General features: G+C 42.8%; 1 protein-coding gene across 10 annotated transcripts in view; it reads right to left on the minus strand.

Moving 5' to 3' along the window:
• DMD (dystrophin) overlaps positions 1-18,070 on the minus strand; it is a 1,715,077-nt gene that overhangs the window by 1,176,180 nt on the left and 520,827 nt on the right. For 9 of the 10 annotated variants that reach the window (XM_030575515.1, XM_030575505.1, XM_030575489.1 and 6 more), the window contains one exon: positions 256-417. In XM_030575515.1, the coding sequence (XP_030431375.1) occupies positions 256-417 (162 nt within the window). Of the gene's footprint in view, positions 1-251; positions 418-18,070 lie in introns of those variants that run through there. The other variant, XM_030575531.1, reaches the window with a different exon arrangement.

The raw sequence follows: 18,070 nt of genomic DNA on the forward strand, positions 1-18,070 counted from the left end.
AAGGGAGGGAAAATTACTTTTGTAGTGCTAACGAGGCCAGTGCAATCAAGGTGGCTCATTTCCAGTAATACTGCTATCTAAACTATATCTATCTATAAAAACCTGTTGAAAGTTCCTCTTTTTAATTTAGAGCATTGCAAAAATTCTAAACCTCTTATTTAAAAAAGAGACAGAAAGCCCACCACTCTTCAGTGATTCAGAAATCCAGTGTGATTAACAAATCAATTCAAGACCATTAACCCACATGTAACTTACTTGTGCTTCCTGAGGGACTTGTGCAGCATCAACTCTCTCCGCAATGTAGGCTGTTAATTGTCTGTCAATGAAGGCAAGAGACTCTTGGATCAAGCGAAGGGTTTTGTCAATTTCCTGGGCCGACTGGATACTCTGTTCAAGAACCTTTTGTCTTCTCACAGCCTAAAGACAACAACAAATAAACAAACACATACATAATTCATAGAAAATGTACAGTCACAATATTTTTTCTCATAAGCATTGGCTGCAGTATAAATTAGTGCTCCTGACTCTTTCACAGCCACCTTTTTGTAAGATAAATTTCGCCTCTTTTTACCACCCATTCAGCTCTTGTTAAAAGAATTTGCACAGAAAAACTCTAAGGTTTGAAGGACCCCTAAAAGCCAAAGCTAGAGTGAAGAGGAGACAGAAAAACTGTGAAATAAAACCATCCTCCCTGATGCAGTGTTCCACACAGAAGCCTGATGGGCCTCCTGATCTCATTATATAGTTCAAGAGATTTTGTTTACTCAGAATGGGGCTACTGTCATCACAATCCAATCCAAGATAATCCATTCCAGCAAGTGAGAGGAATAAAATCTCTCAAGCAGGAACACTCACATGTGAAATATAAATAGTTTCCTGGAGTAGGAATGCTAACTCTGAAAGGACGATTGAATCCTTCTCTTCATTTTTAAGGCCCTTTGTGGTTTATCCTCATCCTATATAATCTCTTCTACCCTGATGCAAACTCCAGATGGTTAATCGTTGCCAAGTGTTTTGTAGGTATAAAGCCAAAAGTGGATTTTAAGGAAAGATTAAAAGACAGTAATGTAATAGCCCAGGGGAATGCCTTCCAAGCATAAGGGGCAACATGGGAGAAAGTATAACGATGCTTGTCAAATTTCGAGAAAAGCACTCTCCTTCAAATCTTCCCTTACAACCCATATATGCCATTATGCCTACAAAACACTTGATAAACCAGCTGGTAAGCTGTGACTGGTGCTTATTACACTGTTTGTAATTATCTCTCCATCTCCTTCTGTTTGTTACATCCATTTGTAGTCTTCCATATTGAACTTTGATTGTAAACTCTTCAAGGCAAGGACCCCATCCCCTTGGTATATATTTCTTCAGTGCCTACTACAATGGGGCCTAATCTTTTCCATGCCATGCTACAAATATGAGACAAAGAACAATGATCCCAGTCTTTGTTTGAGATCATTAGCTTTTCTGTGTGCAAGTCCAGCCATATTGCTACCCATAATATAACAGTGATTAACTTTCCTTGTAAATTATGAATTAAAGGAGAAGTAAGAGAGCTTTGGGGTGGACTACAGTGTTGTCTGGTCCTGGGATGTGGGTGTTCACACCAAACACAGATTTGTTTGCCGAGCAAAGGATAGTTGCATTTTATTCTGACTCCATAGCTACCTTCAGTTGTTAGGACCCAATGTCTTTTTGTCAAAAAGGTTTGAAATATCTATCAGACAATGAGCTAGTGTTTTGTGTGTGTCTGTGGTAATAATATATTCAAAGTGGAATGATGGTACTTTCAGGTCCTTACTTTTAGTCAATGAGACAGAGTTATTACTCTGAACACTCTCACTGGCTGATGTTAATAGTGAAGGGATAGGGTACCCTATCAGTATTTACTATTTTGGGTGTTTGTAAGATGCTTTGTACTATTTCTAAACAGCTTATTAGATAACAGCCCCATGGTTGCCAGTTCTAGGAATTTTCCGTAGAACAGAAAAGCTTTGCAAGTTGAATCAGTGTTAATGGAAGCACCTGAGTTACTAAAGAACGAACAGATTTAAAAATTTTATTAAAGCTAATGTTCAAAAATTACATGGTACACAGGTTAAGAAAAGAGTGTCTGTACATCTGGATATAGCGCTTAGATTATCCACCATTACATCAGCAAATGAATCACGGAAGCAATGTTACTTCATAATGTACCACTAGATTTTGCTTCTTTTATGATTTTTACTTTCATCTGCTTTAAGGTTTTACCTTTATCTCATATAATGTGCATATGCACATTTTCTGGCAAGAGACATCAAATTCTTAGAAGCCTAATCTGTCTTTTATTAAAAAGGGTAAGTTCGGTTTTGAAAACTGTCAGCATCTATGGTTTACAAAGACAGTGACTGAAATGAAGACCATAAAGTAATAGCTAGAAAAGCCAGTTGGCAGTGGTGTTTTTTTTCTCCCCGTTGTGTGCACACGTGCATAAGATTTCATTTCAGGTTTCAGATGCTAAAATAATAGCCATCATCCAAATTTGTTATGTACTGCACTTAGATTGTAAACATAGGGGGACAGAGGTGCTATACTGGATTGTGTTTATACAACACGTAACACAATGGAGTCCTGGGCCATGACTGCGGCTTCTTGGCACTATACTACAGTAGTATAATTACTGGGAGTAAATTAACTGCAGTGAAATTTATTAACTATAACAATTAGAACAATCTAAAAACATAATCTAGATTTTTCCAGGTGTGCATCTGGATATAGTGCTTAGATTATTCACCATTACATCAGCAAATGAATCACGGAAGCAATGTTACTTCATAATGTACCACTAGATTTTGCTACTTTCGTGATCAGTGAAAAATAAAACACTCAATAACAGTACTTAAAAGGACATTCTCCAGGCTAGAAGTCCTAAAATGAAACCTGCATTACCATTTCCCCACACTGCTTTATCTCTCTAAATACCTTAAAAAGTTCCACCTTTCCTGAACTCAAATTCTACAAAATAACCAACCACGCCACATAAGATGAAAACAAAGTAAGCTGGTAAAGAAAGAGATTTCTGTTTTAAAGTTAAAGTGGGAACAAGTTATATTAAAATATGCTAATATCTCCTTTTAACAAACATACAGCAAACAATAACGTAATTCTTAATTTAATAAATAAATAGAGCTACTTAGTTTATCCCCCAGAATAGAAGCTATGTTTCAGGACCAGGATGACACATGCATTATATGTGAAACATTTTATCTATTCCTTAAACTGAACTGCAGGAATAACACTGTGCAATATTTGCTGAATCTTTTTTTGAATTATACATTGTTGTACCTCTGTTGGGACAGAAAGAAGGTTGTGGTTCTTAAGGTATGTAAATGGGGCTGAGCTCTTTTGAAAATCCAACCTAACTGTAGGTGCTGGGCACTTAAATCTGCCCCTAGGCTCTTTTGAAAATCTAGCTCACAGTGGATACGAGCACCTGAGTACTTTGCTATACACTAGGATTTCACACACTTTGCATGCTCTCTTTAATGCTGGGAAACTCGTTGCTAGGTCGGGCTGTAACCTTATGTTTAGGAATAGTGGCTCAGGAACAGCCAGCATACATACAGGGAAGTGTATTACCAAGGCCTGGACGTGTGATCAACAGTGGCCACATGTGCAGCAAAATGAGCAAATACATTTGCAAACCGTCTTTTATATATAGCAAGATAGTGAAGAAATTAAATATGTTAATTGAATATGTTTTTAGTTTTTTAAGCTGAAATACTTTTTTCTTTAGGTGAAGGAATACCAGCACAAACGAATGGCTCAGCGCCACAGTGTATAAATAGGTCTGAGAGCGTCTGTAGCCCTATCATCAGATCACAGACAATAAAGCTGAGGGCTCCAATCTGTAAAGCAACATCTCCAACAGTTTATTTATTGGTAAATGGGAAGTTTCAGGGCAAGCGGCAACTGTTTAGATATTTGTGACCTAGAGAAACTTTGACAGCTGTCAAGAAAAATAAAAGCAAAAAAAATTTAGGAAACCATAGAATGAAAATGGAAGGAAAAAATATGTTAATTACGAAATTTTTCTGATGGCCTCAATAGCCATTTTATAGATTTTAAAATGCTTTAGCATAAAATTATTAGTTTCTTTGAAGTACAGAAGATAACTGAAATCAATGTATAATTCAACATCTGGAAAACTCAGCAGACACACTAAATGTTAAATATATTCCATATAAAAACTTGACATTAAAAGAAATTAGGATGCACTGTGAAGCATTCAAATATAAAGAAATCTGACAGTTAAAGGTGCTCACTCAATTTTTAACAGTATACTCCTGCCTCTTGAGAAAATCCCTTTTGGTGTACATTATGATGTAGCCTTTTAATACATGTTCACTTATTGATGTATTTATCAAATAATAAAATTCACCTTTTCAATAACCTTAGTTACACAGGCAGTTTCATATATATTATGGAGGTTCTAGTCAAAGTTTCATAGTAAAGGAAAAAAGAGTTTTACGCTTGAAGGATGTAATCTCTGTGTTATTGTGAAAAATACAGCATATCCACTCCCAAATTGCAGCACTTACTCTTTGAATACAGAATGAATTTTCTCAGAATTCAAAAGTAACTTTATTAGTGTACTATTTGAAATTAATGAAACATCTGTTTAAAAAGTTAGCATCCAGTCAGACTTTTTTTGTCCTGTGTCACCTCAGTAATGGAATAACAGACTCTCCAGACTTCTAAAATGGTTAAAACTCATGCATATTTTCTGGTTATCGGATGGTGTCAACCCAGGGCAAAGTCAAGGTTGTTTGCATGCCTTAACTGTGCATTTCCATATCTTAACATATTTGGATTTATTTTAAATTTAACTTAACTCTTGGTTTATGATGTTTGTTATCAGGATAATTACATCTCTCTATTTTTTCTTCTACTCCAAATTACTGATATACTCTCAAACTTAACTAAATTTTAACTTAGTTTTTGTCTGGGAGTAGATAAGGTTATTTTGGGACTTTCAAGATAAGGTTATTTTGGGACTTTCATTATAAACACAATTTTCACATGCTTTCAACATTTTGAAATAGTCAACTTTGGGCTGATATTTTCCATGCTCTCATGACAGAAGTAATTCTCTTAGAAACTTTAGCAATATTTCTTACTCTATTTTTGAGCTAAGGGCCTACAAAATACAACTGTCTGGAAATTTAAAAAAAAATACCTGATCTCTTGGTTCCATAGTGATAGACATCTTTATTCATTCTGTGTTCCAAAACTGAAAAATATTGCAAGGACATCCTGCTGTCCTGGGGATTATTACTGTACAGAATGAGGCTAATACTGCCAGTTCTCCAAAAGTCATAAGACGAGCCAAGTTAGCAGTCCGTGAAGAGATAATGAGAGGGTCGGTGGAAGGAAAGATATCCCCACTCACCATAACAGTAGAACAAAAGATTAAATAAACAAACAAACAAATAAATACAGTGCAGGGTTTGGAAAAATGAGCAGCAGGGATGGAGACTGGGGAGTGTTTAAAAAAAGGTATTTTGATGAGAAAAAGGGGTTGGCCCTCAAGAATAAACTTCCATTCAACACAGCGCAAACCTAAATATGAATATCTTTTCCCATCTTTATGGAAGTATATCCTCCCATTCTAACAGAAATTTGTTGGGTAGGCTACAAGTCACTTTCAAAGTTACAGAAATGTTCAGAGCCGGCTCCAGGGTTTTTGCTGCCCCAAGTGGCAAAAAAAAAAAAAAAGCTGCGATCGCGGAAGGCAGCAGCTCCACCATGCTACTTTCTTCTTCGGCGGTAGGTCCTTCCCTTGGAGAGGGATTGAGAGACCCGCCGCCGAAGAGCCCGACGTGCCACCCCAAGCACCTGCTTGCTGAGCTGGTGCCTGGAGCTGGCTCTGGGAATGTCATGACAGCTGCTTGCAGCACTTCAGGTTCTCTGGGCACCAGTATTATACATTTCCACCGGCTATTTGTTAATCAGTCAATTGAAAAGGCAACAGTGGGTATGCATATTGCTTATCCATCATGCCCAACACAATCAAAGGGAGAACTAAACACACAGTCTTCCTTTGTTAACTAAAGAAGACAAGGAATAAAAGATAACATTATCAGACTCTGCAGATCAATCTCTCCCATTCAGTAACAGCACAGTTTCTTCTCACGGAATCAGTCATATTGCAATAGGTTAGTTTGTTTGCTCAATTAGCTGAGAGTAAATATTTCACTGATAAGTTTTTGCTCACAATGAGATTATTGTACATTACCTGCACAATTATTCAAATAAAATAAACAGAGAGACCTGGTTTACAATTTGAGGGTACTGAGAGGATGGAAAATTCAGTTTTGAGGAATCTTCATAACAAGAAATGCAAAACTGGTTTCTCTAGTCAAACATTTCAAAGCGTGGATTTTGTTTTGGGGAAAAGGTAAGGTAACTATTAGGACTAGTAGTTAATAGTATGACTGAGTAACTTAAGTCAAGTATTGTTGTAGTCTTGTAGGTCCCAATATATTAAGGAGACAAGGTTGGTGAATGGACTCCTAGAATATGGGCTACTTATGCTAAATTATCTGTTCGATCTTGTATGTAGCTGTGACACTCTGAGTACCTTTCCCAGACCTGAAGAGCAGCTTTGTGTAGCTTGAAAGCTTGTCTCTCTCACCAACAGAAGTTGGTCCAAATAAAGATATTACCTCATCCATCTTGTCTCTGTAACTTGAGTAAAATAACTTTTCTGTTGGATTACTATGATATTTTTTTAATCTTCAGATACAGTTTTCAGAGTTGATATTGTTTGTTAAATGTGAGACCTTCCAGTTTTAATCAGGAATAGGAAGCTTGATAGATAAATACAAGAAGACTAAAAGTTGACTGCAACTAATAGTTTTGTAACATTTTTTCCTCTTCACTTAAAATGAAAGTATTAGTATGGCAGTCTCATTTTTTTCATATCTTTTATCTACAGATTGATCAAGACCTTCTCTGGAAGTATGGCATTTCACACTACCTCTTCGTAAGTAAATCTTAAGAGCCCTACAATTGGCACATGAAATTGATTTAATATTCATGGTTTAAGTATCATGAAGACTGAACAATATCCCGCCTCCTCCCTCAGTGAGACAACCTGAAGGCACTACTCTCTTCATTGATAACACTCAGAGCACTCCCAATTTTGTTCTCTCGGTGATACAGCAGCTGGAGAATATATAGCTAGATCTCCAGGGAACAGGCTTGGATTCATACAGAACTTAAAAAGCGACGAAGAGTCCTGTGGCACCTTATAGACTAACGGAAGTATTGGAGCATAAGCTTTCATGGGTGAGTACCCACTTCATTGGATGCATGATCCAGACTAACATGGCTACCCCTCTGATACAGAACTTAAGTAATTCAGAGAAGAGAATAAAAAGGACAGGTAGATAGCTGTTCCCATTATAAAATACTTATATAAACAGGCTGCAAGTCACACAATGTGTTCTTTGTTAAAATAAATGGAAAAGAAAACTTCACTATCACAGAAATGCCTCCTTGGTCTGAACATGTGGGGGAAGGCGGAAAGCTTTGATGGACAAGCGAGGATCCTTGTACAGGGAGGGGGATGATGCCATCTCCATGTTCCCTTCTCCTTGGTCCCTCATAATCGAAGAGAACTTTTCTCCCTGGCAACAGAAATTGGCAGAACAGAACTGGCTGCTTGGAAAGGAGCAGAAGGAGCCTAATTAGCTTCCTGGAATAAATAGCCACACCCAGACCAAGCAACCACAGGTGTCACCCGTTTTGGATTCCCTCAAGTGAAGTGTCACTGGGCAACTCATGTTTGGCCATCTGCCTTTTGTGAGGCAGGCAAGGAATTTTTCCCTCACTGCCAAATTGGCCCAGTTAGTGCGGATTCTTTTGCTGGCAAGTGGCTTGGCAAGGGATAGTGATCTGATTAGGTGTCTCCACATTTTGGACTAAACGTTGGCAGATCCTTGATAAACTAGTAGAAAGGGTAGTGTACAATCAGCAAGAGAGACGCTATATGTAGAAGAGGTGGGCTGAAAAGTCTGGTGAAGATAGCGGGGACTGTATCCTAAACCCTCACAAGAGTTAGCGGAGTCTGGGATTTAAGTAATAGTGCTGAATATATTAGGCTTTGTTTTGGAAAGCGGGAAGGCTAAGGTTGGTCTTCTCCTATGGTTATGCCCAGGGCAGCTCCAGCCTCTTCCTGGAGGGTTGGGGCTGAGGTGGGCTGCACAGAAAACTGGAGGGGTGGCACTATACATCTGGTGGGCAGACATATTTTTTTTTTAACAATATACACTTAAACATATGTTTACCTAGGTTATCCTCAAAAGGAAAAAAAACACAGACAAAAGTGAAGGATACTGTATCTGTGAGGAAGAGAGTGAGTGTATGTGTTGAGGGGGCTATGTGAGTGTGTGTGGTTGTGCTTGTTGGAGGAAATGTGTGAGGGAGACTGTGTGAGAGACAGCGAGTTTGAGTGTTGTGGGGAGTAAGTGAGGGAATGAATGTGTGTGTATGTGTGTGTGTTGGGGGTATGTGTGAGAGGGAGGAGAGAAAGAGAGTGTGTTGGTGGCAGTGTTGAAAGAGACTGTGTGCCTGAGTGAGTGCATCGGTGCACTGTCTCTAAGCTGAGCACTCAGGAGTCTGAATGCTTGTTCAGTACAGCGGTAGACGCAGCTCCCAATCCAGAGCCAGAGGCACCAGCACAGACAGGCTCCCTGTCCCCCAATCCCTGCTCAGCAGAGACCCACTTGGGCACATCCATGTCTAGCATCAGGTGAGCTCCCCAGAGCCAAGCCAGTCACGGATCAGCTTCCCAAAGAAGCTTCCCAAGCCAGTCACGGCACTGGGAGCTGGGCAACAAGAGAGTGGCAGCTGTTGGCCAGGTGCCCAGCTCTGGAAGGGGGCGGCTACAGGGGTTAAGGGAAATTTTGGGGTGGCTACAAGCCTCCCCCAGTGCCGCCCCTTGTTATGCTACCCATACTGGTGTGAAGTTGGACCACTGTTGGTGCCAGTTAGTTACTGAGAGGAGTTAAACTCCTTAGGATTAAGTTCAATATAGTTGAGGCCTCTGCTTCAACCTTAATTTACTGCATGATCTCTTTATTCCTGAGTGTGAATACATTTCTAAGCATTGTGGGGGAAAAGAAAAGCAATCAAAAATATCACTGTGATAACTCATATACGGTTGCCTTCAAGAATTCTTTTCCAGTGTATTTTCTTGTGCCATCAGGAGACATGGTACAAGTTGCTGCCTTTTGAGCAGAGATCACTAAACAGTGTATCTTACATGATATCCAGGCATTTAGCAGCCCTGTAACGTATTCCAAGATTTCAGCTGGATTCCTGTCCATCTGACTTAGCTAAAGGAAAATGACACATGCAGGTATTCCACTTTTTGGCTAATATAGGGCACAGTTGCACTTCATGAGCAGGCAGCCAGTCGTCTCATCTCTCTGTTCCCTCTGCTAGATCTGAGTCCAACATTAGACCTAAGTCCTTCCTTACCCATCCTCCTTGCAGCCAGTTGCACACCCCAACACACATTCCCCAGTCCCTGTGTCTGCTAATCAAACAGCCCTCTGTATCCCACAAAGTCAGGCACCTTCTATCATCCAGCTGCTTTCTGCCCCCAGAAGTCCCAGCACCCATCTATTACCCAGAAGCCTCCTGCCCCAACACATACCATCTACTTGCCACCCCAAAACTCCCAAGCCCCAAAGCACCTTCTATTCCCCACCTTCCCTCACAGTGATCCCTTTCCTTTCCCCAGCACCATCTATTCACTAGAAGCTCTCTGCTACCTAGGAAGCCCCAGCAACCACTCATCTCCCAGTAGCTCCAACACCACCAATCCTCATTCACCTATGTCCCCAGCAACTCCAAGCAGAGACCTAGGTAGCTACCCTACAGTTTTTTATTCAGACTCCTCTACTCATCTCCCCCTTGATAAGTTTGGTGAAGATCCATTAACTACCAATGTAAAAGCAGCAAAGAATCCTGTGGCACCTTATAGACTAACAGACGTTTTGGAGCGTGAGCTTTCGTGGGTGAATACCCACTTCGTCTGATGCATGTAGTGGAAATTTTCAGGGGCAGGTATATATATGCAAGCAAGCTAGAGATAACGAGGTTAGTTCAATCAGGGAGGATGAGGCCCTGTTCTAGCAGTTGAGGTGTGAAAACCAAAGGAGGAGAAACTGGTTTTGTAGTTGGCAAGCCATTCACAGTTTAATCCTGAGCTGATGGTGTTAAATTTGCAGATGAACTGAAGCTCAGCAATTTCTCTTTGAAGTCTGGTCCTGAAGTTTTTTTGCTGCAGGATGGCCACCTTAAAGTCTCCTATAGTGTGGCCAGGAAGGTTGAAGTGTTCTCCTACAGGTTTTTGTATATTGCCATTCCTAATACCTGATATGTGTCCATTTATCCTTTTCCACAGAGACTGTCCAGTTTGGCCGATTAACACCACCCTATACCGAAAACCTACTGACTGCTATGCCTATCTTCATGCATCCAGCTTCCATCCCGGGCACATCACACGATCCATTGTCTACAGCCAAACACTGAGGTACAATCGCATCTGCTCTAACCCCTCAGACAGAGATCAACACCTACAAAATGGCTTGCCAACTACAAAACCAGTTTCTCCTCCTTTGGTTTTCACACCTCAACTGCTAGAACAGGGCCTCATCCTCCCTGATTGAACTAACCTCGTTATCTCTAGCTTGCTTGCATATATATGCCTGCCCCTGGAAATTTCCACTACATGCATCTGATGAAGTGAGTATTCACCCACGAAAGCTCACGCTCCAAAACGTCTGTTAGTCTATAAGGTGCCACAGGATTCTTTGCTGTTTTTATAGATCCAGACTAACACGGCTATCCCTCTGATACTTAACTACCAATGGCCACTGCTCAGAACAGATTATATTGACCATACACATACATTTATGGTTATACGCATATTATTTTCAAATATGAACATTTTAGTTGAAAAAAGTACAATAGTTGGAGCAGAACAAACCTTGGCAACTTTCATTAATGATACTTTCATTAATTTTTTTCACACTCGGGGCTTAATTTTCCACTTTTTCAACTTTTATAGTCAATTCAATCTATACAATATGAACGCAAATATTTAGGGTAAGTGCAATATAACATCTGCGGCTGGCCCGTCAGCTGACTCAAACTCACAGGGGTCAGGCTGTGGAGCTGTAAAATTGCAGTTTACACATTCGGGCTGGAGCCCAGACTTCAGACTCCAACCTCTACACTGCAATTTTATAGCCCACAGCTCAGCCCCCATGTCAGCTGACAGAGGACAGCTGCAGGTGTTTTATTGCACTTGTAACTCCTTTGAGGTTTAGAGAGCATGGCCCCCTTAAATCTTTTTCCTAAGGGCGGGAAGGGGAGCAGTGAGAGAAAGGAGGGAAACTCCAGGATGTGGCTCTGGAGCTCCAGGGAGAGACAAGGGCTGCAGCCCGCAGGCCCTCACAGAGTGAAGCAACAGAGAACCTGCCTGAACCCTGGGAAGGACAGGGCGGCCGATCGGGGACAGCCCAGGACAGGAGCCAGGAGGAGCACTGTGCCAGGGAAGAATCGCCTGAGGAGGACAGGTCGGAGCTGGACCCAGTATCACGGCTGCCTAGAGCTGCATGGGGCTTGTGTCTCTGCATTGGAATAATGAGGGAGGTTGTTAGATATTTAAGTGGGGTGGTGGTTGTTCTGTGTGGCTTTGCAGAGAGCAGCAGAAGAGGGCACGAGAGGGGTTTGGAGGGCACTGGACTGGAACTTTGCTCAGGACTTCTGAAGTCAGTGTGCAAACATATTGCCCGGTGTCTGCCCTTCCACACTGGGCTACCACTGGGCCTGTGGGGCCTTGGTTTGGATGCAGCCCTGTTTTACTGCTCCCCTATATTTTCCCTTGTTGTTTTTCTCCTCTCATCCCTCTGTAAATAAATGTTTCCCTTTCTTATATCTATTGTACTTTTCCTGCGGGTGGGTGTGTTCTCTCTGGGAGGTTTGGAACATGTGCCCCTGGGATGGAAGGGATTTCTCCTGCTGCATTCCTGTGCGCGCCTTCTCTTGGCCAGAGCTGCCTGCAGAGCAGATGCCATTTTGGCCACGAGGGCGCTAAAGTTACACACTGTAGACATATCCTTAAAGTACTTGAATTATATATGTCATAATGAGCTCCAGCTATAATGAAATAAGAACCGACCATTGTTATGGTTATATGCATAAGGGACCTGAGTGAAGTTGGAGAGTTTAATCTTTATGTTTAGAATTCCCTGAATTCTGATTGCTCAATTTATGAACCATAAAGTTGTATTAACCGTAACTATCAGCATACTAACAGTATCAAATTCCAGTACTGACTGGAAACTAAAAGAAACACAAATCTAGACCAAACTATATTAGAAGGAACTGCTGCACATCAGCGCTAATATCAATGGATTTAAACAAAATGAAAAGCCTGAGAAAGGAAATGAGTACCCATCCTCTACTGGTCAGTTACGACAGAAGTCAGAAAACCCTCAAGGAACAATATTTCCAATGCTCAGTACAACAGGTTGATTTGAGACTTGAAAGGTGGATTCTGTAGCTCAGCAAATAGGTTTGTTTGGCTGCCCATGATACAATCAGATACAGTAGAAGATAAAAATTAGATAATATATTAGTTTATTAGTGAAGAGGTTTTCTCCTGTTTTCTTGTTTGCAAAATAACTTTCTATTTCAGATCATTCCATTAAAAACTAGGAAAAGTAAATGAAGTTTCCCTTACTCTCCCACACTCTTATAGCAATGGAGCAAATGCATTACAAATCAGAATTCAAGCTCTCCCTTGCAGGGGAGAAAGAATTTAATGAGATATTCAGGGGTTCATTCCCCACCGTGGCTAAATACTCTTTCATAATCCCTAATTGATATTAACGGTGATGTCATGGGGTGTATGTACTTCAGGCTGGCTGGGCAGCCAAGGGATTAATGCAGGAACTGTCAGCCAAGGCTTACTGGCAGCCTTACAGCAGCTGGGAGAATAAAAGAGCTGAGAAGCAGAGTGGTGGAGCTGCTGCTGGAGGAGCAAGCAAGCTGGAAATGGAAACTCCTGCCAGCAAGCAGAGAGGGCATGACCAGATCTAAAGTCTGGAAAAGCAGACTGAAACCAAGGTAGATAGGAAGGAGCCATGGGAACACCAGGAGGAGTTGTTGAGGACTGATTCCCCTTGCCTGGTTTAAAGGCCCTGATCTATAACCCAATGGAGTGGTGTCAATTATAATTCCCAATTCTGGACCTTTGCGTCCAAAATATGGGTACTAGCATGAATTCCCCTAAGCTTAATTACCAGATTAGATCTGATAGGCTGCCACCAATCAGGACTTAGAGTAGAGCGCCTGATAGACTCTGGTCTCCCCCAAAACCTTCCCTGGGGGTCCCAAGACCCAAATTCTTTGAGTCTCACAACAAAGGGAAATAAACCATTCCCCTCCCCCTCCCTTCTTCCTCCCAGCTCCTTCCCACTGGGAACACTAGGAGACCGCCTGATTCAACTTTTTTGAATCACCACACCGAGAGGAGTGTTACCTTCCCCCTCACCCAGAAGCAATACAAGCTGTGTGAATCTACCACAAAGAGAAAATTTATCCTTCCCTTCTCCCCATCAATTCCCTTGAACCTTAACTAGGAGGAAAAAATCAAACAGGTCTTAAAAGCAAAACTTTTAATAAAAAAAGAAAGAAAAAGATAATAGGTTTATCTCTGCACTTTAGATGGTAAAAAGTTACAGGGTCTTTCAACTATAAACAATAGAAAGAAACTTTCTCCAGCAGAAACACAATTTAAGCTACTTCCAGCAAGTACACATATGCAAATAGAAAAAAAAAACAAATTAAAAGACTATGACTGCCTTTTCTTACTTACAATTCTGAAGAGATAAGAGACTGTAGCAGGAGATTGGCAGAAACCTGGTTGCACCTCTAGTCCTGTCCAGGACCCAGAGAGAACAAAGCCAAACCCCAAACCCACAAACAAAGGCTTCCCTCCCCGAGATTTGAAAGTATTTTGTCTCCTGATTCGTCCTCTGGTCTGGTGTTTGCAGGTCACTGTTTGTTAACCCTTTATAGGTGAAAGAGACATTAACCCTTAGCCATCTGTTTATGACACGCCCCACAAATCGCAGACAGTGGGGAACCTCACTGGCGGTTATTTCTTCCTATAACTTTAGAATAAACAGGTTAATACAACACATGTACCTTTACATATACTACTAAATATGTAAATTACAAGACTTTCTAAATTTTAAGGACAAATTTTAACCAGTGGATTCTAGGAAACTTTCATGAGAGAGTGCATCAGCTACTTTGTTAGAAGCTCCTGAAATGTGTTGAATTTCAAAATCAAAATCTTGGAGAGCTAAACTCCATCAAAGCAGTTTTTTGTTGTTTCCCTTGGCAGTATGAAGCCACTTTAGCAGCATGGTCAGTTTGTAGCTGGAACCGCTGTCCCCAAACGTATGGGCGTAGCTTTTCCAGGGCGTACACAATGGCGTAGCATTCCTTTTCACTGACTGACCAGTGACTTTCCCTCTCAGACAGTTTCTTGCTGAGAAACACGACAGGGTGGAAGTTGTGATCCGGTCCTTCCTGCATGAGAACTGCTCCTATACCACGCTCAGATGCATCTGTGTTTACTAGGAATGGCTTGTCAAAGTCCGGGGCCCTGAGCACAGGGTCAGACATGAGTGTCGCCTTAAGCTGGGTAAAGGCCTTCTGACACTCATTAGTCCACTTGACTGCATGAGGCTGGGTCTTTTTGGTTAGGTCGGTCAGTGGGGCAGCGATTTGGCTGTAGTGTGGTACAAATCGCCTGTAGTATCCGGCCAAGCCTAAAAAGGATTGGACCTGTTTCTTTGACTTTGGGACAGGCCACTTTTGGATAGCATACACCTTGGTCTGTAGGGGATTTATGGTTCCTCGACCCACCTGGTGTCCCAGGTAAGTCACTCTGTTTTGGCCTATTTGACACTTTTTGGCCTTAACAGTTAGTCCGGCCTGCCTGATGCGCTCAAAGACCTTTTCCAGGTGTTCTAGGTGTTCGGGCCAGGAGTCAGAAAAAATGGCCACATCATCGAGGTAGGCAACTGCATATTCTCCCAGTCCTGCTAGTAGACCATCTACCAGCCTCTGGAAGGTGGCGGGTGCATTTCGCAGCCCGAAAGGAAGGACATTAAATTCATACACCCCTGCATGGGTGATGAATGCTGACCTCTCTTTGGCAGGTTCATCTAGCGGTACTTGCCAGTACCCCTTGGTTAAGTCCATTGTAGAGATGAACTGGGCATGTCCCAACTTTTCCAATAGCTCACCGGTGCGTGGCATTGGATAGTTGTCTGGACGAGTTACTGCATTTAGCTTATGGTAGTCCACGCAAAAGCGTATTTCCCCATCTGGTTTGGGTACCAGAACCACTGGAGATGCCCATGCACTGGTAGATGAGCGGATTATACCCATCCGTAGCATGTTCTGGATCTCCTTTTCTATAGCAGCTTGGGCATGAAGAGACACCCGGTAGGGTGGGGTTCTAATTGGGTGAGCATTACCTGTGTCAATGGAGTGGTATGCCCGTTCAGTCCGTCCTGGGGTGGCTGAGAACAATGGGGCGAAGCTAGTGAAGAGCTCCTTGATTTGTTGCCGTTGCAGACATTCCAGGGTTGTGGAGAGGTTCACCTCTTCCATGCCACCGTCTTTTTTCCCTTTGTAGTAGACACCGTCAGGCCACTCAGCGTCATCTCCTCCCTGGACTGTAAACTGACAAACCTGTAAGTCTCTGGAATAAAAGGGCTTGAGAGAATTAACATGGTACACTCTGGGCTTTAGGGAGGAATTGGGAAAGGCTATGAGGTAGGTAACAGCTCCCAGGCGCTCTTGGACCGTGAATGGCCCTTCCCATGATGCTTCCATCTTATGGGCCTGTTGCACCTTCAAGACCATAACCTGGTCTCCTATCTTGAAGGAACACTCTCTGGTATGTTTGTCATACCAGGCCTTTTGCTCTTTTTGAGCATCCTTTAGGTTTTCTTTAGCAAGGGCTAAAGAGTGTCGGAGGGTGTTTTGTAGGTTGCTTACAAAGTCCAGAATGTTAGTCCCTGGAGAAGGTGTAGACCCCTCCCATTGCTGCTTTACCAACTGTAATGGACCCTTAACCTCGTGGCCATACACAAGTTCAAACGGTGAAAACCCTAAACTGGGATGTGGTACAGCCCTGTAGTCAAAAAGCATCTGCTGCAACACTAGGTCCCAGTCATTGGAGTGTTCATTGACGAATTTACATATCATGGCCCCCAAAGTTCCATTAAACCTTTCCACCAGGCCATTAGTTTGATGGTGGTACAAGGTGGCAACCAAGTGGTTCACCCCATGAGTTTCCCACAGTTCTTTCATGGTCCCTGCCAGGAAATTAGATCCTGAGTCTGTAAGGATGTCGAAGGGCCAACCTACCCTGGCAAAAATGTCTGTTAGGGCCTGGCACACAGTGTTAGCCCTGGTGTTGCCTAGAGCTACTGCTTCCAACCATCGGGTAACAAAGTCCATGAAAGTCAGTACGTACTGCTTTCCTCTGGGTGTCTTTTTTGGGAAAGGACCCAGAATATCCACAGCTACTTGCTGAAATGGGACCTCAATTATGGTGAGAGGCTGGAAAGGGGCCTTGACCTGGTCTTGGGGTTTTCCCACTCTTTGCACACCTCACAAGAACGGATATACTTGGCAACATCCTTGCCCATCCCCTCCCAGTGGAAAGACTTCCCCAACCGGTCCTTGGTTCTGTTCACCCCAGCATGGCCACTGGGATGATCATGGGCTAAGCTTAAGAGCTTTTCCCAGTACTTAGCTGGAACCACCAACTGTTTTTGTGGATGCCAGTCTTCCTGGTGTCCACCAGAAAGGGTCTCCTTGTATAAAAGTCCTTGTTCTACAACAAACTGAGATTGATTAGAAGAGCTGAGAGGCGGTGGGGTGCTCCGTGCTGCCGCCCAAGCTTTCTGAAGGCTGTCATCTGCTTCCTGCAAAGTCTGGAACTGTTCCCTTGAAGCTGGAGACACCAGTTCCTCCCTTAGACTGTGGACTTGGGTTTGGTCTCTCTGGAAGCGATGTAGGTGATGGGGTTGTTTCCGTTGCTGGTGAACTGCTCTCCGCTGGTGCACCAGGGGGTACTTCAGGCTCTGGCTGAGCTTCTTGGGTGTGGTCATCTGCTGCTTCTGCCAGTTCAGGCTCGCTGGCGCCCTCTGGCGTTGGAGTTGAAGATGGATTTGCAAGCACTGTTGTCAGTGCTGGCAACGGTTCTGGTGCTGGCTGCTTTTCCAGTTCCTGGTCTGGGACTGGAAGCACTGTGGCTGTTTCCGTTGTTGGCATGGGATCCGGGTCCACTACCTCTGTCTGGGTCTCTTGTAACACAGATGGGGCCTCTGTGGACGGCTCAGAAACAGCAATGGGTCTGGAAGCTTGCCTGGTTTGGCTACGGATAACCATTCCCACTCTCTTGGTCCGCTTCACCTGGTTGGCCAAATCTTCCCCCAGTAGCATGGGGATGGAATAATTGTCATAGACTGCAAAAGTCCACATTCCTGACCAGCCTTTGTACTAGACAGGCAGTTCAGCTGTAGGCAAGTCTACAGCTTGTGACATGAAGGGGTAAATTGTCACTTGGGCCTTTGGGTTGATGAATTTGGGGTCCACGAAGGATTGGTGGATAGCTGACACTTGTGCCTCCGTGTCTCTCCAAGCAGTAACCTTCTTTCCGCCCACTCTCAAAATTTCTCTTCGCTCCAAGGGTATTTGAGAGGCATCTGGGCCTGGGGATCTTTGGTGTGATGGTGGTATAATGACTTGCACTCGGTTGGGGTTCTTGGGGAAGTTGGCCTTTATATGTCCCAGTTCATTACACTTGAAGCATCTTCCAGCTGACTGGTCACTGGGTCGAGGTGGGTTACTGGAGACTGGTGAGGTGGAAGAATAGGGTGTCTGTGGCTTTCCTTGGGTTGTAAGTGGGGTC

Source organism: Gopherus evgoodei, chromosome 1 (assembly GCF_007399415.2).
Source record: "Gopherus evgoodei ecotype Sinaloan lineage chromosome 1, rGopEvg1_v1.p, whole genome shotgun sequence".
Taxonomy (NCBI): Eukaryota; Metazoa; Chordata; order Testudines; family Testudinidae; genus Gopherus; species Gopherus evgoodei.